This window comes from Megalobrama amblycephala, linkage group LG21, assembly GCF_018812025.1.
Source record: "Megalobrama amblycephala isolate DHTTF-2021 linkage group LG21, ASM1881202v1, whole genome shotgun sequence".
Taxonomy (NCBI): domain Eukaryota; kingdom Metazoa; phylum Chordata; class Actinopteri; order Cypriniformes; family Xenocyprididae; genus Megalobrama; species Megalobrama amblycephala.
The window spans coordinates 1,349,085-1,373,126 of record NC_063064.1 but is presented as its reverse complement, the minus strand read 5'-3'; the positions used below and the strand labels follow the sequence as shown (position 1 = coordinate 1,373,126).

The 24,042-nt window shown below is 36.2% G+C and overlaps 1 protein-coding gene across 2 annotated transcripts in view; it reads left to right on the top strand.

The window, feature by feature from the left end:
• Positions 1-24,042, top strand: part of iars1 (isoleucyl-tRNA synthetase 1) — a 98,764-nt gene that overhangs the window by 6,636 nt on the left and 68,086 nt on the right. For both annotated transcript variants that reach the window (XM_048171961.1, XM_048171960.1), the window contains exons 4-11: positions 3,032-3,151; positions 3,573-3,655; positions 6,521-6,638; positions 6,739-6,886; positions 9,270-9,357; positions 14,133-14,193; positions 14,550-14,645; positions 18,405-18,527. In XM_048171961.1, coding sequence (XP_048027918.1) covers positions 3,032-3,151; positions 3,573-3,655; positions 6,521-6,638; positions 6,739-6,886; positions 9,270-9,357; positions 14,133-14,193; positions 14,550-14,645; positions 18,405-18,527 — 837 coding nt within the window. The remainder of the gene's footprint in view (positions 1-3,031; positions 3,152-3,572; positions 3,656-6,520; positions 6,639-6,738; positions 6,887-9,269; positions 9,358-14,132; positions 14,194-14,549; positions 14,646-18,404; positions 18,528-24,042) is intronic.

The following is a 24,042-nucleotide window of genomic DNA, read 5'->3' as shown; positions in this document are numbered from 1 at the left end:
AGTTTGAATCGACTCGGTGTCCTAAACAGACGCGATAAGATTTCAGCGATAAACAATTTGTCTGTCTACACCAGCAGGGGCCGGTTGTGTAAGCCGCTAAGACTAGTCTTACAAGTTAGACATCTTTTTTTTTTTTTTTCTTTAAGACTATTTATAACTTTTTAAATTCATTACGTAAAAACGTAGATTGGCCTAATTTGATACCGAAAAGTATGACTGAATGACTAACTTCTAGTGCAGGGGAACTCAAGTTCGGAAGCCGCATTTAATGCACATAAAATGCAAAGGGCCACAAATTACAATTTTGATTGTAAGACTTTTATTTAGGCCTACTTAAGGCAATATTTATAGTTTTACTGGGTATTTACAAGTTTATAAGTCTTACTAGTCCTATAATGTTTGTCCAATTTTAAAGTGTTTTTAATGCCATTTAAAAAAAAAAGTTTTAATAGTTTGTCTTGGTGTATTCTTAATGCAAAAATACATTCATACTCAGAGTATGAAAAAAACAATGACAAAATGCATAAAGAAAAACATTCTTGTGCAAATAAACTTAACAAGAACTGATGAAAAGAAGTGCTTATTCCTAGTTTTCACAAGTAATTTCAGGTTTGGCTGATGCTCACTGGCTGATTTTTACTTTTTATACTCCATTGCACATTTTTAATGCTTTTATACTCGCTTTACAGAGGTTTCATTATTATTATTATTATTAATATACATCACCACGGGAGGCTATTGAGTTTGTTAATTGTTACTCTTGTTCCGTCTTCTCCATTTCTTTTCAGACTGAAACAACGACCCATTTCTGTGCTGACACTTTTTGGACAATTAAACTAAATTAGTGCAAAAATTATTCAAAGCGCACGTGCAAAGTGCCATACATTGTTCGTTGCGGTTAAAAAAAAATGTGCTTTGCGCGTACACTATGCACTTTCTGTGAAGATGACTAAATGTGCATCATGCGCAGTGTACGCCCACCCTAGTGCACGAGTAAAAATGGAATATTCACGCTAATTTGGAATGCAAATTATAATAAAATACACATTCATATTTAGCATGACACGGGCCACAAATTTAATCCTGATGGGCCGCCTGTTGAGTACCCCTGTTCTAGTGGGTCATTGAATTCAATTCACATTTATTTGTATAGCGCTTTTCACAACACATATCATTTCAAAGCAGCTTTACAGAGAATGCGTGTCAACATTACAATTTAACGAATGCAGTTAGCTAAAGTAACTTAGGCAATTAATTTACAATCACTGTTAGCAGTTTAATATTAGATCTTAAGACACTGTCTTAACATAACTGCTGTGTTTATGCAACTGGCCCCAGATGCGACACGACTACGAGACGCGACAAAATCAATCAAAAACCACAGCCAATCAGAAGAGCGTGTAGGAGGAGTTTGCAGTGCACTTGCAGACTCACAAACAAATAAAAAATCACAGCCAATCAGAAGAGCATGTGGGCGGAGTCTCTCTGTGAGCTCACTGCACTCACAACCAAATGGATAAGTACATAATCAAATTCATACGCTGCCCTCCAAAAGTTTGGAAACGCCCTAGAAAAGTGGGGTTTTGGACAATATTGGCATGAATCCTTTTTCATTTGTGATAATTTTGCACTGATAAGGGACAACACAAACTATGAAAACATATTTTATTACATAAACAGTTTATATATAGAAAAAAACTTACATTTTCGATTCATCATAATATCCAGCATTAGCAGCTATCTGACCTAAACTGGGTTCTGATTGGTTCATTGTATTCTAAAGTTAATTGGCAATCAATTGTTGAAGCTATTAAGGTGTGCTGACCCAAAAATCTTTTACAAACCTGGGCTGCGTTTCCCAAAAGCATCGTAAGCTTAAATTGATCGTAGCTCCATTGAAACCAATGGAGCTACGATCAACTTAGGCTTACGATGCTTTTGGGAAACGCTACCCTGGGCCAAGTTTAAACCAGTCACCAGCATCACAGCTGGCAAAGGGGCATGTCTGACTTTGACATGTGTATATATTGCCATTATTATGTATGAAAATCAAAATGAAAAATATTATTGCTGGTCTTCAATGATAATGTCAAGTAAATTTAATGTATTTGCACCAAAAAATGATAAGGATTTATGCTGATATCGTCCAAAACCACACTTTACCAGGGGTGTTTCCAAACTTTTGGAGGGCAGTGTATGTATTACACCATTTTAACATTTTAATAATATATACTGAGTGACTGAAACACTCTTTGTCATTAAATATTCTTGTTTGTTCACATTAAGTTCCCAGTTAAAAACATTCTTGTTTCCTTTAATTTATTTTCAGGATCTGAGGTGAATTATCCTTTAACGCTTTTATTATGGCTATAAATGATATTCACACTCATATTTAGTTCTTTCAACATTAAATATAGCACATAATGGTGATACGCTGCAGATACGCTTTTAGAATTTAAAGAAGTTTGTTGTAGTTCACACAATATCCTCCAGGTGGCTCATGAAACAACATTCTGTAGTTCAACACCCAGACTGAATCAACTGCAACCTGTATTTACTCACTACGCCCCTCTCCTGATGAACAGACGCCACTGTGTCACTGCGTTTGTTCTGTTAGTGTAAACAGCCTTTGCAGCAAGACGGGTTATTTGCACTTAGTTTATTTTCAATTAAATTGAATGTACATTTAATTGCATTGCTTTTAGATTATGGACTCTTCAGTTTGTTTGTCTTGCATGACCGCTGAGCTTCAAACATCACTACTTCACTGACAGTAGATAATGCATCTGTTTTGCACACAGGTTTTGCAGAATATTTGCTAATATGACATACCTTATAATACTGAACTGATGCTTCACAAACCTTATCTGTGTCAGACAGGGACAAGGACATTTACACCAACAAAATTCACAAAACCATCTTTAAACCATCAGTGTGTGTGTTGATGATTGGAACAGAAGCACTGATTGATGACCGATGACGTCAGGCTGATGGTGGTTTGATTTCTCATGTGATTGTTGATGTTTTTCAGGAATATGAGATTGATAAATCGCTGAACATCAAAGGACCTGAGGATGTGGCGAAGATGGGGATAGAGGAGTACAACAAGCAGTGCAGGAGCATCGTCATGAGATACGCTGATGAGTGGGAGGTACGAGTGTGTGTGAATCTTGACCTTTGACTCAACAGACGTTTAAAGACATTTTTAAAATGTTCAGTGAAACATTCATTTAGTGCAATTAAAAGAGTGTCAGGATCAATAACAATGTTCAGTTACCACAAATCATTTTTGTCCCTATTTTGTGACTAACTAGTTCATTTCTCTAATGAGTTATTGGTCCTCAAGTGTCTTTTAATCAGTTGTTATGGTGTCAAACATGTGACTTATTTAATTGGAGGTTATCCATGAATACCAGCCTAAGAAAAGTAGGAATATGGTTTGCTGTTATTAGTTTTTTTGGACTCTAGAGCTGCTTGTGACAGGATGTTGATTTTTGAAGTGACCTATTCCTTCATTATTGCAAGTTTATCCTTAATAACTTGATTTGTTTTTGATATGATTGATTCACCAGACATCTGTGAGGCGAATGGGCCGCTGGATTGACTTCAGGAACGACTATAAGACGCTGTACCCCTGGTTCATGGAGACCGTGTGGTAAGATTCCTGCCAGCCTTGATTGTTTCTCATGGAGACGTAAGGTCACTTCAACATTTACAGCTAGTCTGTGATTTTGTTTTTTTTTCCTCCTAGCACCTAAAAATTCCCAGTCGAATTACCAACTGTTTTTTTGGCAAACACCAAAGATCTTGTGGTGTTTTAATTGCTGTCCGAATCCACAAATGATAACTGTGACTATATTAACATGCAATATTGTTGATGAAAAAATACTAAAATGTAGTTAAAAAATAAAAACTTTACCAAAATCTCTCTTTATTTTTGTTAAAAAAGACAAAAAAAAAAGAACAAATATTGCAGACTGCTCTACAAGCTTTCATGCTTGTGGTTGCCAGATAAGTAAGTGAGGTAAAATTAATAAACCATGCGTATGAGTTGACATTCTCTTGATTTGTGATTATAGGTCAAAGTGCAATGATTCTGATGAAATGTAAAAATATATTTTTCAAATGACAACAATCATGTGTGTTAACACTTTAGAATAAGTTTCATTAGTTAAACATTAGTTAATGTGTTAACTAACATGAACTAACCATGAGCAATACATTTGTTACTGTATTTACTAATCTTCGTTAACGTTAGTTAATGAAAATACAGTTGTTCAGTGTTTGTTCATGTTAGTTCACAGTGCATTAACTAATGTTAACAAGATTTTAATAATGTATTAGTAAATGTTGAAATTAACATAAACAAAGATTAATAAATGCTGTATAAGTGCAGTTCATTATTAGTTCATGTTAACTAATGTTAACTAATGAACCTTATTGTGAAGTGTTACCCATTGTGTTTATAATTATGATTATAAATTTTTACCATTATGCAGTGAAAAGTTAACTACACTAAAACTAAACTAACTAAACTTGACTAAAACTTAACTCAATGAAAACAGGATAGGTTGACTAAATGTGATAATAATTAAAAAGTACATTTGACACAAAACTAAGACTAAATTAAAAAATAGCTGACAAGATTAACACTAATCCAAAGGTTGTTTTGTAAATGCGTTTTGACCACCGCCAAGCACCATACAATATATTCTGTGCATGCAATTTATAAAAGCCAAATTATTATGGCATCAACAGGTATGCAATATAATTGTAAAATATACAGTACAGTCCAAAAGTTTGGAACCACTAAGATTTTTAATGTTTTTAAAAGAAGTTTCGTCTGCTCACCAAGGCTACATTTATTTAATTAAAAATACAGTAAAAACAGTAATATTGTGAAATTATTACAATTTAAATTATTACAATTTAAAATAACTGTTTTCTATTTGAATATATTTGACAAAGTAATTTATTCCTGTGATCAAAGCTGAATTTTCAGCATCATTACTCCAGTCTTCAGTGTCACATGATCCTTCAGAAATCATTCTAATATGCTGATCTGCTGCTCAAGAAACATTTAATGTGTACAATTGTACAAAATATTTGTGTACAATATTTTTTTTCAGGATTATTTGATGAATAGAAAGTTCAAAAGAACAGTGTTTATCTGAAATCTAATCTATATTATAATTCCATTATAAATGTCTTTACTGCCACTTTTGATTGATTTAATGCATTCTTGCTGAATAAAAGTAATCATTTCTTTAATTTCTTTTCAAAAAAAATAAAAATAAAAATTCTTACTGACCCCAAACTTTTGAACGGTAGTGTATAATGCTACAGAAGCTTTGTATTTCAGATAAATGCTGTTCTTTTGAACTTTCTATTCATCAAGGAATCCTGAAAAAAAAAGTACACAACTGTTTTCAACATTGAAAATAATCATAAATGTTTCTTGAGCAGCAGATCAGCATATTAGAATGATTTCTGAAGGATCATGTGACACTGAAGACTGGAGTAACGATGCTGAAAATTCAGCTTTGCATCACAGGAATAAATTACTTTGTCAAATATATTTAAATAGTACGCAGTTATTTTAAATTGTAATAATATTTCACAATATTACTGTTTTTACTGTATTTTTAATTAAATAAATGTAGCCTTGGTGAGCAGACGAAACTTCTTTTAAAAACATTAAAAATCTTAGTGGTTCCAAACTTTTGGACTGTACTGTATAAAATATACATTTATATAAATTAGGGCTTGTACAACCAATCATTTTGTCAGTGGACCAAGTACCCGGTCAAATGCTTTCCTAATGTAAATAATAGGTTGCATTAACTTATTTCTGCTAATTTCCACATTTTTAAAATGACATTCATCACTTGGAGAGATGAAATGAAAGACAGAAAATCATTTGAACCATAGTTTATTTATTTATCATTTATTTATTTATTATTATTTATTTATTTATCATTAATGTCCATATATTTAAATAAATGTTGAACATCTGACTGACCACGTGAGAATCTTCTTATTAGTAAACAGAAATAATGTTGCGTTAACTTATTTTTGCTTATTTCCACATTTTTAAAATTACATCCATCATTTGAAAAGATTAAATGCATGACAGAAAATCATTTAAACCAATTAGTGTCAAATTTCCAGTTAATAAATGGGATATTTAAATAAATGCAGTCACAAATCTCACTTCTCCACTGTGAATAACGCATGTTTTATCACTGAAGAGCCATATAAATGTGTTTTTACAGATGTCCACATGATAAACAATCATCATCTGAGTGACTACAGCAAAAACTGTAAAATCATCCAGTCAGGCTGTAAAAATATGTGAGCTTTGACTGGGTGGATTTTAAACATTTTTATTGTGCTTTTAGTGGACACTTCATCTATAAATAAGATGAGCCAACTTTCAGTTTTCAGAGTTTATGTTCAGTAGATGTAATGACAGTATTAATCAGCTGGACACGTGTTTCTTGACTTGTTGTTGTTTCAGGTGGGTGTTTAAGCAGCTGTATGATAAGGGTCTGGTGTACCGCGGGGTGAAGGTCATGCCGTTCTCCACCGCCTGCAACACGCCACTGTCCAACTTCGAGGCCAATCAGAATTACAAGGTCAAGATGATGCTTGATTTCACTGATATTCCTGTCAAACCATCAGCTCATCACTTGATCTTTGCTGCAGATGTTTAAAGTGCTTGGCTTTGCTCAACAGGATGTGCAGGATCCGTCTGTGATCGTGACCTTCCCTCTTCTGGAGGATGAGACGGTGAGTTTCCTCGCATGGACCACCACACCATGGACCCTGCCCAGCAACCTGGCCCTCTGCGTCAGCCCCGACTTCAGCTACGTCAAGGTCAAAGGTACGTGGAACCCAATTTTATTCTATTTCGACTTTTTGACACATTAATAACTGGATAATCATTACACTATATATGAAGAGTTCAGATGCAAAAGTCAGAATGAGATAATGATATTGAGCGAGTGCACTCCGCACATAATATACGCTCATCAAACACCAGTGTCAGCACATTCAGAAATAGGGATGCAAAATTCCAGGAATTTTCAAAACTGGAAACTTTATATGGGAATTAATGGGAATTATTTGGGAATAAAAAGGGAATTAGCAAAATTTCAGGTTAGCCTATAACAGGGTACTTAAATGTAGTTGAAAAAAACATCTTGGTTTTGGTTAAAACAACCAGATTTAATGCAATTTCAGTTAATTTTTTACCCTGCACATTCCTCAATCACATTCACACATCACATGACTTACTGCAGGGCTGTTGAGGACACACCCCCTGCATGCACTGTGACTTCCCACAGTCCATAACATGCACATTTGATCAAAAATACAGAAAAAGCAGTAGCATTGTGAAATATAACTACAATTTAAAATAATGGTTTTCTATTTTAATATACATTAAAATATAATTTATTTCTGCGATCAAAGCTGAATTTTCAGCATCATTCCTCCAGTCTTCAGTGTCACATGATCCTTCAGAAATCATTCTTATATGATGATTTGATGATCAATTATCAATGTTGGAAACAGTTGTGCTGCTTAATAACCTGTTACTTTTTTCAGGATTTTGATTAATAAAAATGTAAAGAACAGCATTTATTTAAAATAGAAATATTTTGTAACAATATACTACCTTTTTACTACAAAATTTTGGGGTCAGTAATTTTTTTCTTTCTTTTTTTTGAAAGAAATTAATGCTTTTATTCAGCAAGGATGTGTGAAAATGATAAAAAGTGATATTAAAGTGATATTGTTAGAAAATATTTTGAATAAATTCTGTTTAAATTTTATTTATTTTGAATAAATTCTGTTCTTTTAAAATTTTTATTCATCGAAGAATCATGAAAAAAGTATTACAGTTCCAAAAAAATATTAAGCAGCACAACTGTTTCCAACATTGATAATAACTGAGTATCAAATAAGCATATTAGAATGATTTCTGAAGGATCATGTGACACTGAAATAAATAACACATAACAATTGCTGCAATAAAAATATTTTATTTTACATATTTACTAAATTAGAATTAATTGAATGCGAAAAATAACTGTTATTTCATGTTATGACCAAACAAAATGTTTATATTTATATTTATATATAATACATTTTATATAAATTTCCCAAAATTTCCAGTTAATTCCTTGTTTAGTTTTCAAATTGGAATATTTCCAAAATTCCCCAGGTTAAGTTCCTGTGGAAAGTTTTACGGAAATTTACCGGAAACTTTCCGCCCCTTTGCAACCCTATTCAGAAATACTGGTTCGTTTTTCAGCAAATGCCTCTAAATCCACAGACGAACCAATCGGAAGATGCAAATCAAATCATATGATTTCAAGATGAATGACGAGTGCGTATGAGATGCTTTCAGCTGCCAAGTTTTTATCATGTTTTATCACGTTACAATGGCAATGACAGGATTTCATGAGTAACAAGTAAACGCAACAGTGTTTCTTTTACTGCTATGAAACTAACAGAAACAATCAGTTTGTGGTAACATTTGGTCAAAAGTTGAAAGTTGACTTCCTGTCATGTGTGGGACGCTGTGCCAACGGGTTCACGCTCCTCTTTCACCTGATGCAGCGCTGCAGTCGACGTGAAACCTCAAATCAGGTCACTTAAAAAGAGCATAGTCTGTAAAAAATAGCTCTTTGTGGTCTTTTTATAGTGTGCGTGGCTTTGGATCTCCTCTAAAGATCCCTGAGTAAAAGCCTGACCCAGTTTGTGTTGAGGCTGCGGTGTCCTGCAGCGGCTGACAGGGGGCGCCACGAGCCCGTGGGTTCAGCAGCGCTGCTTCTGCTGCATGAGAGAGACGTGCTGAATACCAATGACACGTCAGGAGTCTGTGTGTCAGTGCTGCCCAATCATTTCCCAGCCTGCCCTGGGGAAGTGCCATCTTTTATTGATGCTCTCGCAGTGTTTCTCTCTCCGCATGTATGTCGTGGTGTCAGAGCGGTTTGAATGCCAGCTTCAATCCTCATTTGAACCTGCTGAAATGACCTGGGCTGATCTGAGATGGCTGCGATTGACAGTCTCATATCATCTGTGTTACTGTTGCATGCTATCTATATAAGACACAGCTGGCACATCTTACCCCAAGCCATCTGACACACTTTACCCCGCAGCGAGTGTTTTAATTACGGTGATGTGTTCTGTTGTCCTTTATCTTGCTGAAATCCAGTTTCATCTGTAGTGTGTCTCATGATCTGCTCTCTGTGTCTCAGATAACAGCTCGCAGAAGATTTACATCATGATGGAGGCCAGACTCGTCGCTCTCTTCAAATCTGACACTGAATACACCATTCTGGACAAGTGAGTTTATTAGGACACACACTGAGCCATGTGATGACATCACATCCTTGTTAAAAAGGATATAATTCTCTTGGCCAGACTGAATGTATAGTATATCACAGTGATGAGTGTGTGTGACGGGGGGTCCTTAACAAGACTTAAATTCAGTGTTATCGAATTTAAGGCCATAAAAGGTCTTAAATGGTATAAGAAAAGTCTTTATTATCATTTCAAGAGGTGTTAAATTTAGGGACAGAAAAACAGGAATATAGTTATGGCTCATTGTGATTATTAAACTTCAAAATGCTGCATTTTTCAAAGTAAAAACGCAATGCATGTTCTACAGATTTGCGCTATAGGAATATATCACTTCATCTGAAGTGAACAGTCATCAGAAAAGTTTCAGTGACATTTACTTTTCATCTTATATCTGTATAATGCCTCAAAATGTAGTGTTTATAAGCAGCAGAGTCTTTGTTTAAAGAGGTAACCAGAGTAACCGCTATATTTCTGCTGTTCGATAAGAGTGAATTTGCATTTTCAATCAATGCATCTGATCTTTTGTTTTTGTTCAGACCAATGCAAAGATTGACATTTTTATGTAGCTTGTTAAAAGTTAACTGGCAGATCGATAAGAAACCTGGAATTATTTGATCTGTAAAATTGTTTAAACCGTGTTTATTTAGTCATTTTGCACTGCAGTTTAGTATCTTACCATAGACATTGCCATACCCCACCCATACAGTATTCATTTTATTTCTGCATTTCTTAAATAAGGTCTTAAAATGTGATTGTGTGTATGTGTGTGATTGATTGTGTGTGTGATTGTTTGTGTGTGTGTTCTCTGAGCAGTATGCGGTGCGGTGGGCTGATAACAGTAAGCTGTGGTATTGTGGGATTAGTCCTGAGCCGAACTGCTATTATTGATTAATATCTCTCTGCTTTTGATTAATGTTCTTCATGAGGTGATGCTGTGACTGGAATAAGAAGCACGAGTAGAGTTGTTCTTTTTCTAACTTCACTGTGTTTCACTATGGGAATTGCTTTGAGCGTGACCAACTACAAAGCTCCTTGTGACATCACGTCTGTCTTTGACAGACAGGTCAACCTGTGATCAGGCTCCGCCCCCAGCTTTATCAACCCCTATCAAAATCATTCACACTTTCTTCCCATGAGGGACTACAAGCTCTCTCTCTCAGAACATCCAAAATTTTTGCTGATTTCGCTCAACTGTTCATCAGGCGGACGTCATTGGCTCACACCACCGAATGCGACACATCATTTGGATTGGATTGTGTTGAGTGACTTCACAAAATTCTGAATACTGTCCGTGTCAAGGCGAGCTATTCTGTTCGGACTATCACATTCACAGTAGGATCTTCAGTGGTGTCAAGTCAACTTCAGGCATTAAGGCAATGGCTAACTATCTTATGAGAACCAATAGAGTAATGTGTTGTGGACGAGTCTTGGGATTACTCTTTTACTCCTTCAGCCATTATGTCGATAAAGGAAGTATTGCAGTTACTTAATTTCTTAACCATTCAAGCATATATGGCCTTACCTTAAAAGCAAGCAAATAACAACATTGAAACATGTAAATAGCAATATCAATTTCCAAAACACTGGTAAGCTCTCATTGTCACAGTTGTAAATACAACAGCGTTCTTTTTCCATGAGGGGGTTTGGCATCACGGCGGCTTTGTTTCCAGGTGGACCGATAAAGAACGCGACACGCGTCTCTCGGACATCCTGTAGAATTCAACCAATCAGATGACGACTTCGAAGTGTTTTCAGTTTTGTGTGACATATGCATCAGGTGTTCAGCCAACAGTCCATTGGCGTGATGTTTGATGCTAACCAACAAGACTCATGTCCAGTGGTCCACTGTGCCAAAGTTTGCTTTGGCAAGCTGTTTCAAATTCCCCAAACTAACTTCATTTTGGCCTGATTTTGTTCGAAATGATGTCATCAGTTCGTTCTTCGATTTCACTTGAAGTATATTGGGGCCTTAAAGGTATAGGTTGTAGGACCTGCCACTAGAGGGCGCACTACCAAAACAATAACAATCGCGTGGTTTGATGACGTCATGCTATATTGCAATACAATACAGCAAATATAGTTTGACAGTAAATTATCAACTTAATTGATTACTGTTTAGTCAGATGATATGAAAACGATTACCACTTGTTCAACAAATATATACACTCGTGTATATTCAAACACAATAATTGGGCATACATAGCAAACGCGAGTTCAACGATTTGCGTGAGTAGATTACATACAAAGTCAATGCAAAGACGCGATCAGACTATGGGTCAGACGCGTCCTCGCGCGGGTCTAGAGACACGATGGCGCGTTTGGCGTGTATGCCCCATAATACTAATCGTGTTGATCGATATAATGGCATACGTTTTCTGTAAAGATACGAATCAAAACAACTCACCTGTCGAGTAAAACACAAGCGAGATCGGCATCTCTTTCTAGGTGAAGTTTGTCACGAAGCTCTCTCCATCAAGAAAATGCAACACCGATATTGATCCTCGCTCTTTCTCTCCTCTTGTCCCAAACTCTTCTTGGGTCGTTCGGTTGGCCCGTACGCTTACGTTTACGGGAGCTGTCCTTGTTGACAGAACCAGCGGCAGATGGTAAACAGTGATTATGTTCCATAAATAAGTAACACAATCCACCATAAAACGTGCAAGAAGTAAATAAGGAACTGCTTGAAGCAAGCTAGTGGTTTGCTGGACGCTAGACACTACTTCCGCATTTGTCCACGACACTGTTGTCATGTGGTTTCTACGTCAGTAGAGGCGGTAACAAAGGGTAACTGACGTCATTGACAGGCGACTGCACTGCCCCGTGTCACTGTTTAGAATGGGAATTTTCTCATGATTTACAAGGAGTTGAAAACATTAGAGATATTGTTAGTAATCAGCTGGACAAAATATATAACACTAGCCTAGTGGTTTTTGGATATATTACTGCGAATATCTTACAAATTGTACCTTTAAAGGGTTAGTTCACCCAAAAATTACATGTCTGTCATTAATTACTCTCCCTCATGTCGTTCCACACCTGTAAGACCTTCGTTCATCTTAGGAACACAAATTAAGATATTTTTGATAAAATCTGATGGCTCAGTGAGGCCTGCATTGACAGCAATGACATTTCCTCTCTCCTAAGATCCATTAATGTACTAAAAACATATTTAAATCAGTTCATGTGAGTAGAGTGGTTCAATATTAATATTATAAAGCGACGAGAATACTGCACCAAAAATAACAAAATAGTGACTTTATTCCACAATATCTAGTGATGGATGATTTCAAAACACTGATTCATGAAGCTTTACGAATCTTTTGTTTCGATTCAGTGGTTCAGAGCTCCAAAATCACATGATTTCAGTGTTTTAAAAGTGTTTTAAAACTTCAAAAGTTCATGTGACTGGTAGTTTGATACACACTCCGAACCACTGATTCGAAACAAAAGATTCGTAAAGCTTCATGAAGCAGTGTTTTGAAATCACCCATCACTAGATATTGTTGAATAAAGTCGCTATTTTGTTATTTTTAGCACACAAAACGTATTCTAGTTGCTTTATAACATTAAGGTTGAACCACTGCAGTCACATGAACTATTTTTAGTAGCTTTCTGGGCATTGAAAGTGTAAATTATCTTGCTGTCAATGAGGCCTCACTGAGCCAACGGATTTTATCAAAAATATCTTAATTTGTGTTCTGAAGATGAACGAAGGTCTTACAGGTGTGGAACGACATGAGGGTGAGTAATAAATTACATAATTTTCATTTTTGGGTGAACTAACCCTTTAATTATGTACAGCATAAGTTGTGCAATCCAGGAGTGGTCTATATCTCCGATAGTGAAACAGATTAAAGTTAGAAAAAGAATGATGGGTTACTTAACGTAATCCCGGGTTCTTTGATAACAGAGTGAGGTGTTTCACCAACACTTGATAGGGGTTGACCTACACCTCACTCTGTTATCAAAGAAGCTGGGATTACGTTAAGTAACCCATCGATTTCACTGCACTTCTTGATGTTTGTGTAAAAACAATTCATTCATGACTTTTTCTTCACGTTCTTTCATCAAAAAGAGAAATTATGAAGACTGTGCTTGTCGTTCTTTTCCATGCAATTACAGTCAGTGAGAACTGAAGCTTCCAGAGTCATTAAAAACTCTTGGACTGTTTTTCAAGCCTTCTGAAATCAATATGATAGCGCTTTTTGAAAAACGATTTGACTCAAAAGAAGAGATTTTGCTCAAATGGACTTCACTACTTCACTCAATAAATGTGCAGAAAGAGCTGGTGTGTGTTCCTCACACTAATCACCGTATGTCTTCAGAAGAATATAGCGCATGAGTCGGGTGGGCACTGTTAGGGTACTTTTGTGGTGCTTTTGTGTCTTTTTTGAAGCTTGAAAGCTTCAGTCCCCTTCTGCTTTCATTATATTGGTAAGAGCAGTTTCAGTTTCTCCTTTTGTGTTCCACAGAAGAAAGTTGCACAGTTTTGGAGCAACATCAGGATTAAATCATGACTAACTAAATTGTGAACTTGAACAGACAATAGACAATGTGTTCGAACTTGAGTAACAGTTTGAATTAAATTCCCACCTGTTTTTCTGTATTGACCAATCAAAGACCCTTGTAAGTGTTCATATTCTAAAAGGTCAAGCAGAGTTTTGCTGCGATGGCCTTATGTTTCAGTTATTTCAGTAATTCTCTAAATGCTGTGCTGTTGTAGTTCAGTGTTGATAAAGTGTGTTTTTGTCTTATAGATTTCCTGGCAAGACCCTGAAGGGCAAAAAATACAAGCCTCTTTTTGAGTACTTCATCAAGGTAAACCGTGTAATGCTGTGTCACTGCGCTGACCATTTCATACTCTTGTTTCTATTTAAAGGGAACATAGATTGAGGAAATACTGACAGAATGTTATTTTTTTTGGTGAACAATCCCTTTAAAAACTGAGACTTATGTCTGTATCATTTTTTTATATTATAATAAAGTTTCTGATCATAAGTGTTGCTCTCTTTTGCTCAGTTCTGATGTTTTAATCCATACATCCTGAGTGAAGTTGCATCAAATCCACTCCTTCAGCTGTGGCCATTAGTCAGGATGAAATGACACAAGTCTTTCTGTTTAAAGCTCTGCATCTGTCAAATGTGGTCTTGATGAATGCTTGTTTTTCATCCCAGTGTAAGGAGAATGGGGCGTTCTCTGTGGTGGTTGATAACTACGTGCGAGATGATGACGGTACTGGAGTGGTCCATCAGGCCCCGTACTTTGGAGCTGTAAGTCACATCTACATTGTGCTTGCATTAAATTGTGTCCTTCAGGGATTGTGGGTAACACCGTGTCCTAACCAGACGCAATGCTATAAGATTCCAGCAACAAGCAATTTGTCTGTCCACACCAGACATGACACGACTACGAGATGCGACAAAATCAGAAGAGAGCACTGCACTCGAAACAAAATTACTAAAAAATCACAGCCAATCAGAAGAGCGTGTGGGCGGAGTCCCACTGCAAGCTCACAGCACTCACAATAATATCAAAAATCACAGCCAATCAGAAGTGTGTGGGCGGAGTCCCACTGCAAGCTCACAGCACTCACAATAATATCAAAAATCACAGCCAATCAGAAGAGTGTGTGGGCGGAGTCCCACGGCAAGCTCACAGCACTCACAATAATATCAAAAATCACAGCCAATCAGAAGAGTGTGTGGGCGGAGTCTCTGCAAATGTACTGCACTAGCAATCAAATCAATCAAAAATCACAGCCAATCAGAAGAGCGTGTGGGCGGAGTCTCTGCAAATGTACTGCACTAGCAATCAAATCAATCAAAAATCACAGCCAATCAGAAGAGCGTGTGGGCGGAGTCTCTGCAAATGTACTGCACTAGCAATCAAATCAATCAAAAATCACAACCAATCAGAAGAGCGTGTGGGCGGAGTCCCACTGCAAGCTCACAGCACTCACAATAATATCAAAAATCACAGCCAATCAGAAGAGCGTGTGGGCGGAGTCTCGTTGCAAGCGCACTGTACTCGCATCTAAATCACTCAAATCACAGCCAATTAGAAGAGTGTGTGGGCGGAGTCTCTCTGCAAGTGCACTGCACTCGAAACAAAATCACTAAAAAATCACAGCCAATCAGAAGAGTGTGGGCGGAGTCTCTTTGCAAATGCACTGCACTCGCAATCAAATCAATCAAAAATCACAGCCAATCAAAAGAATGTGTGGGCGGAGTCTCGTTACAAGCGCACTGCACTCTCAACTAAATCACTAAAAAATCACAGCCAATCAGAAGAGCACGTGGGCGGAGTCTTGTTGCAAGCGCACTGCACTCACATCTAAATCACTCAAAAATCACAGCCAATCAGAAGAGTGTGTGGGCGGAGTCTCTTTGCAAATGCACTACACTCACAATCAAATCAATGAAATCACAGCCAATCAGAAGAATGTGTGGGCGGAGTCTCGTTACAAGCGCACTGCACTCGCAGCTAAATCACTCAAAAATCACAGCCAATCAGAAGAGTGTGTGGGCGGAGTCTCTTTGCAAATGCACTGCACTCACAATCAAATCAATGAAATCACAGCCAATCAGAAGAATGTGTGGGCGGAGTCTCGTTACAAGCGCACTGCACTCGCAGCTAAATAACTAAAAAAATCACAGCCAATCAGAAGAGCGTGTGGGCGGAGTCTCTTAGCAAGCACACGGTTCTCGCAATGAAATCGATAAACACTCATAAATATTCCACCATTGTATCATGATTAAAAATACATACTATGTGACTCAGACAGTGTGTGTTCTGTGACAAACATTGTTTCAATGTTCGTTTTTCCTTTAATTTATTTTCAAAATCTGAGATGAATTCATTGTCGCTTTCAGCACGGCTATAAAGGTCACACAAAATGTCTCATATTTGATGCTTTTAACATTAAAAGCGTATTGCGCATCGCGTCTGATCAGGACACGGTGTAATGTTGCTTTATTGAGCAGTGCTGTGAAAATAACTGAGTGCTCTACAATGGCTATGGTAAATTGAGTTTGAATAATTACAATTATCAATAATAATAATTTACTTCTTAAATTCTCCATTTCATATGATTTTATTTATTTTTTTTTTAATCCATCTATGTGCAGTTGAAGTTAGTGAATTCACGTTTCATTCCCAACAGAGCTGTGGAATAAAAGTGTTTTCATTTCAATTTTATTTAGTTTATATGAAACCCAAAAAGCCAATCCTAGATGTTCTTGAACAGTTCCTGTCAGGACAGCGACTGAAGAAAGTTTTAGGGTCATTCAATAATCCTTGAAGCACAGCTGAAGCGGTTTATTAAAAAGAGTGACAGGAGGAAGTCTTTGCTGAGAAACTCATATCACATTTTGCCCAAAGGCGTGTGAGCATCTCGAGCACGATTCCATCTGACGAGACTAAAGTGAACCCTGGTCCTCCTCATCTCTGTGCTGAATGCTTGATGCGAACCAGCATCACCTTGAGGTTCTTCTCTGTGCCAGAGACAAACAGATGATGCTAAAAATGGAAAAATCCTACAGGAAGAGCTACTGTTATGCACATGAGCTCAGAGACTTGAAATGATTCATTATATTAGAACAACCAGAAAGTACAGTAAAGGACACAGAAATGTCCTGGAGTGCTCAGACCTCACTGCACTGAGACATCTGTGCTGTAAATCACTGTTACTGGTCAAACCTACAGGATTAAAGTGAATCGTCCTGCAGTGTTTGTGCTCCAGATGATTCCTCAAATCATGCGTCTTATTGAGGAGAGGTCTGTTATTACCATACTTATTAGGGCTGCACAATATATCATTTTAGCATCGGTATCGCGATTGTGCGCATTCGCAATAGTCGCATCGCAGGATGTGCAATGTCTAGTATAGAGAAATCCATACAGACCAGACACCATGGTTCAAAACACACCTGATTTGGATCACGGTGCAAAACTCAAAGTTTGACCATCATGCAATGAAAGTTTATCAGTTGAACGTGTTTTAGGTCCTGTCAGTTTAAACATTAAAGCGATTTTAAACCATTTGAGCGCCTGAAGAAGCGAATGAGAACTCAATTCTGAACGTGCAGCTGTGCCTGAACGGACATGTACATGCAAAAAAACTGTCAAAAATGCATGTAAAACACAGAGTTATCCTCGTATAAACTTCCAAACTCAAATGAAGATATTTTTATGATTTCTGTTCCTCCATTTAAAGTTCATTACTCTAAAACTTAAAAGATCCTAAAAAATGTCTTAAAAGTAATCAATCAAGTGGTCTAATCCAAATCCAAGTCTTCTGAAGAGAAACGATGGCTTTATACGATGAACGGATTTACAATGCTTGCTGTAGTAAACACGGACGTTCACATGCTTGCCAAAACAACATGAAAGTGAGTAAATGCAGGATTAAGATTGAATAATGTTGAATATGATGTATAATAATGCAATAGGGGAATATTTGTGGGTGCTGATAATAATTAAATAATAATATTATTTTAATAATAGTAATGTTATATTAATAAACTAACTCCTTTATTTTGGCTTAAATATTGCAATAGTATCGTATCATGATTTGTATCGAATCATGACACAAGTTTATCGTTACACCCCTACTAATTGACACTGAACAGTTTAGCAAATGCATAACATGGCCTAGCAATCATTAAACTTGTGAATAATACCCTTGCAACTACACAAACTCTCTGGCAACCCTCCAGAACGCCCTAGCAACACCTGGGCGAACACTCACATTGAACTCAGTGTTTTGTTTTTGCAGTTCATCATTGTGTGTTGACTTGTGGATAGTGACACACAGCTGATGTCCTCAGGTTGTTTTGTGTATTAGTACTTTGAGCAGGATCATATTGTTGTCTTAGATGTTTGTTTTTCCCAGGCTGTCCCCTGTTGCTAGCACAAGTGCGAGTGTGTTCTGTCATCAAGTCACGGGAAACACTCTCATTGTGCTCTCATGTTCTCAGAATCACAATCCCCGTGTGTTGAACTTCACAGAAAGTTTTCTCTGTCCGCAGGATGATTACCGCGTCTGCATGGACTATAACATCATCCAGAGAGACTCGGCTCCCATCTGCCCCGTGGACTCATCCGGTGTGTTCACTTCAGAGGTCACTCACTTCGCCGGTCAGTACGTGAAGGTACGGATAATTTTCACTTCTCTAAGAAACACTCGTGCTTGCTGTCTGACAAAAATGGAAGCTCATCAGAGGCCTGGCTCAAGTGCATACATGTGAAGCACTCTACTCACTGTTTATTCCCATATAGAGTTTGATTTTAGCATGCTGTTAGCTAGGGCGGGGCTGAACATTTCTTGATTTTCTTGATGGTCATTTTTCACCCAAAAAAAAAAGAATTGTCCTCCTACATTATTTCCTTCCTGAGTTATTGCATGTCAAATAAGAAAGATATGTAAAATTCTAATTAAAATTTATATATATATATATATATATATATATATATATATATATATATATATATATATATATATATATATATATATATATATGTGTGTTTTTATATATTTTGTATTTTATCAGCAGTTTCTGAGCATGAGAACTTCCAAATGTAAACTTTTTTTTTTTTCTCTAAAAACTTAGGCATCATTTAATAGAAAACATATCTTTGTTTTGGAGTTATGAGTCTTTGCTTTTGTGTGTGTCACTCAGAAAAAACAACTCTAAAATGGCATCAGGGCTTAACGGGTTAATGTGTGGTGACAGATCGCTGTAGCGCCTCAGTTGAACCGATCATCTCTTCCTTTTTAATACTAGTTACAGCACCAAATAAACATCAGAAGGAATGTTGAAAGATACAAAACAACTCAGTCATTAAATTTAACCTGTAATGGCATAGTAATGTAGCGACTGACAGGGTTTACAGCTTTAGTTGCGATTTAGTTGGGATGATTTCTTTGAGAAAAATTGATGATTTAACATGATTTATATCTAAATGAATTTAATCAAATCACAAGCTTGTGAATCGTGAAATTTGTCAATACCCAGCCCAATTGTTGACTGTTCGTCTCTGAGCAACACAGCGTTACTGAGTGATTCTGCATTTTTGAACAAATTGGTTGTGTGAATGATTCAATGATCCATTCTTAAAGAAAGCCACTTGCTTAGTTTCTATATGAATGAGCGTTTTTAGCGTTACTGAGTGATTCTGCATTTTTGAACAAATTGGTTGTGTGAATGATTCAATGATCCATTCTTAAAGAAAGCCACTTGCTTAGTTTCTATATGAATGAGCGTTTTTAGCGTTACTGAGTGATTCTGCATTTTTGAACAAATTGGTTGTGTGAATGATTCAATGATCCATTCTTAAAGAAAGTCACTTGCTTAGTTTCTAAATGAATGAGCGTTTTTAGCGTTACTGAGTGATTCTGCACAATTGGTTTTTGAACAAATTGGTTGAGTGAATGATACAATGATCCATTCTTAAAGAAAGCCACTTGCTTAGTTTCTAAATGAATGAGCGTTTTTAGCGTTACTGAAGTGATTCTGCACAATTGGTTTTTGAACAAATTGGTTGAGTGAATGATACAATGGATCCATTCTTAAAGAAAGCCACTTGCTTAGTTTCTAAATGAATGAGCGTTTTTAGCGTTACTGAATGATTCTGCATTTTTGAACAAATTGGTTGAGTGAATGATTCAATGGTCCATTCTTAAAGAAAGCCACTTGCTTAGTTTCTAAATGAATGAGCGTTTTTAGCGTTACTGAGTGATTCTGCACAATTGGTTTTTGAACAAATTGGTTGAGTGAATGATTCAATGATCCATTCTTAAAGAAAGCCACTTGCTTAGTTTCTAAATGAATGAGCGTTTTTAGCGTTACTGAGTGATTCTGCACAATTGGTTTTTGAACAAATTGGTTGAGTGAATGATACAATGATCCATTCTTAAAGAAAGCCACTTGCTTAGTTTCTAAATGAATGAGCGTTTTTAGCGTTACTGAATGATTCTGCATTTTTGAACAAATTGGTTGAGTGAATGATTCAATGGTCCATTCTTAAAGAAAGCCACTTGCTTAGTTTCTAAATGAATATGCTGTTTTTGGCATTACTGAATGATTCTGCATTTTTGAACAAATTGGTTGAGTGAATGATTCAATGGTCCATTCTTAAAGAAAGCCACTTGCTTAGTTTCTAAATGAATGATGCTTTTTTTGGCATTACTGAATGATTCTGCACATTGGTTTTTGAACAAATTGGTTGAGTGAATGATTCAATGGTCCATTCTTAAAGAAAGCCACTTGCTTAGTTTCTAAATGAATATGCTTTTTTTTGGCATTACTGAATGATTCTGCATTTTTGAACAAATTGGTTGAGTGAATGATTCAATGGTCCATTCTTAAAGAAAGCCACTTGCTTAGTTTCTAAATGAATGATGCTTTTTTTGGCATTACTGAATGATTCTGCATTTTTGAACAAATTGGTTGAGTGAATGATTCAATGGTCCATTCTTAAAGAAAGCCACTTGCTTAGTTTCTAAATGAATGAGCGTTTTTAGCGTTACTGAATGATTCTGCATTTTTGAACAAATTGGTTGAGTGAATGATTCAATGATCCATTCTTAAAGAAAGCCACTTGCTTAGTTTCTAAATGAATATGCTTTTTTTTGGCATTACTGAATGATTCTGCATTTTTGAACAAATTGGTTGAGTGAATGATTCAATGGTCCATTCTTAAAGAAAGCCACTTGCTTAGTTTCTAAATGAATATGCTTTTTTTTGGCATTACTGAATGATTCTGCATTTTTGAACAAATTGGTTGAGTGAATGATTCAATGGTCCATTCTTAAATAAAGCCACTTGCTTAGTTTCTAAATGAATGAGCTTTTTTGGCGTTACTGAATGATTCTGCATTTTTGAACAAATTGGTTGAGTGAATGATTCAATGGTCCATTCTTAAAGAAAGCCACTTGCGTAGTTTCTAAATGAATATGCTGTTTTTGGCATTACTGAATGATTCTGCATTTTTGAACAAATTGGTTGAGTGAATGATTCAATGGTCCATTCTTAAAGAAAGCCACTTGCTTAGTTTCTAAATGAATGAGCGTTTTTAGCGTTACTGAATGATTCTGCATTTTTGAACAAATTGGTTGAGTGAATGATTCAATGGATCCATTCTTAAAGAAAGCCACTTGCTTAGTTTCTAAATGAATGATGCGTTTTTAGCGTTTCTGAATGATTCTGCATTTTTGAACAAATTGGTTGAGTGAATGATTACAATGGTCCATTCTTAAAGAAAGCCACTTGCTTAGTTTCTAAATGAATGAGCGTTTTTTGGCATTACTGAATGATTCTGCATTTTTGAACAAATTGGTTGAGTGAATGATTCAATGGTCCATTCTTAAAGAAAGCCACTTGCTTAGTTTCTAAATGAATGAGCGTTTTTAGCGTTTCTGAATGATTCTGCATTTTTGAACAAATTGGTTGAGTGAATGATTCAATGGTCCATTCTTAAAGAAAGCCACTTGCTTAGTTTCTAAATGAATGAGCGTTTTTAGCGTTTCTGAATGATTCTGCATTTTTGAACAAATTGGTTGAGTGAATGATTCAATGGATCCATTCTTAAAGAAAGCCACTTGCTTAGTTTCTAAATGAATGATGCTTTTTTTAGCGTTTCTGAATGATTCTGCATTTTTGAACAAATTGGTTGAGTGAATGATTACAATGGTCCATTCTTAAAGAAAGCCACTTGCTTAGTTTCTAAATGAATGAGCGTTTTTAGCGTTTCTGAATGATTCTGCATTTTTGAATAAATTGGTTGAGTGAATGATTCAATGATCCATTCTTAAAGAAAGCCACTTGCTTAGTTTCTAAATGAATATGCTTTTTTTTGGCATTACTGAATGATTCTGCATTTTTGAACAAATTGGTTGAGTGAATGATTCAATGGTCCATTCTTAAAGAAAGCCACTTGCTTAGTTTCTAAATGAATGAGCGTTTTTAGCGTTACTGAATGATTCTGCATTTTTGAACAAATTGGTTGAGTGAATGATTCAATGATCCATTCTTAAAGAAAGCCACTTGCTTAGTTTCTAAATGAATATGCTTTTTTTGGCATTACTGAATGATTCTGCATTTTTGAACAAATTGGTTGAGTGAATGATTCAATGGTCCATTCTTAAAGAAAGCCACTTGCTTAGTTTCTAAATGAATGAGCGTTTTTAGCATTACTGAATGATTCTGCATTTTTGAACAAATTGGTTGAGTGAATGATTCAATGGTCCATTCTTAAAGAAAGCCACTTGCTTAGTTTCTAAATGAATATGCTTTTTTTTTTTGGCATTACTGAATGATTCTGCATTTTTGAACAAATTGGTTGAGTGAATGATTCAATGGTCCATTCTTAAAGAAAGCCACTTGCTTAGTTTCTAAATGAATAAGCGTTTTTGAACATATGCAAGGCCAGTCTGCCAGTCACGCTCAGATCATTCCGGTTTTCATAATCCAATTAACAGTTGTTTATTTCTTGGTCAATAGCCATTATGCTCAGAAATGTATCAGTTATATAAAATGGTAAAGTAGGTTGCAGCTTCAGTTTCATGCTGACTTTGACTAGTGGTGCAGAGCTGCTGTCGAACTCGTCTCTGCCAGTGAACTGTTCAGCTGATGAGACTTGTATGTGCAGTCCAGCACTCAGAAGAGCAGTTGAGCTCCACACAAATGAAAATGTACTTTGAGGAAACTCCTTGTCTCCAGCGTGACGCTCAGCGAGTGTGGAGGTGTGATTGGGTGACAGAGGGACTGTGGAAGTGCTGATGTCAGCAGTTTAGCCCAGCAGCAGACGACTGGCAGAGAAACTCAGCTCTGTTTTTCTGAGAATAACTTTCATCATAGTTCTGCTCTGTCATTTTGTATTTTGGCACTCGTAGTCGGTTTCTCTTGCCTAAGCACTCATTACTGCGCTCGCACATCCCAGCTGTATCTTTGAATTAGAGCTGGTAGAGACAGACTTTCTGACATTTTGATGCATTTACAGTAGTTTGGGAATATTAAATCAGGGTGCAAACTACTGGTGGGTTTGTTAATTAACACTTGAACCCTGTCAGTTTTAGGGTCTGAAGCCTTATGTAGGTTATGCAAAACAATAGTTCACCCAGAAATAACTATCAATGTTGTGTCATCTTTTACTCCCTCATGTCACCCCAAACTAAGGCGCTGTCAACAGGGCTAAAACACTCAATTAGAGATTTAGCAGTAGCAAAGACTTTTATGTTGAAATTGACTGAAACAAGGTTGTAAACAATGGACGTTATTTTTACTTTAAACAACACCTTATAAGATGCAACTTAAAAATGCATTGACTGTAGCGCTGTCATGGGAAATCCTTTAACTGTTAAAAGGATAAAGACAAAGATATCAAAGTCAAATCAAAGTCAAGTTTATTTGCTAAAGCACATTTAAAACAACAGAAGTTGACCAAAGTGTATTTATTCTTTCTACAATAACTTTGATAACAGAGTTGAACAGTTAAGCTTGATGGATATAGTTTAGAATTTGTGTAAAAATACATAGACGTATTTATAATTCACAAATAATTACAAATACACAGCAAAGGCAATTACACTGCAATTTGTGTAAAAATACATGCATATATATGTATATAATTCACAAATAATTACAAATACATAATGGTACTTGACAT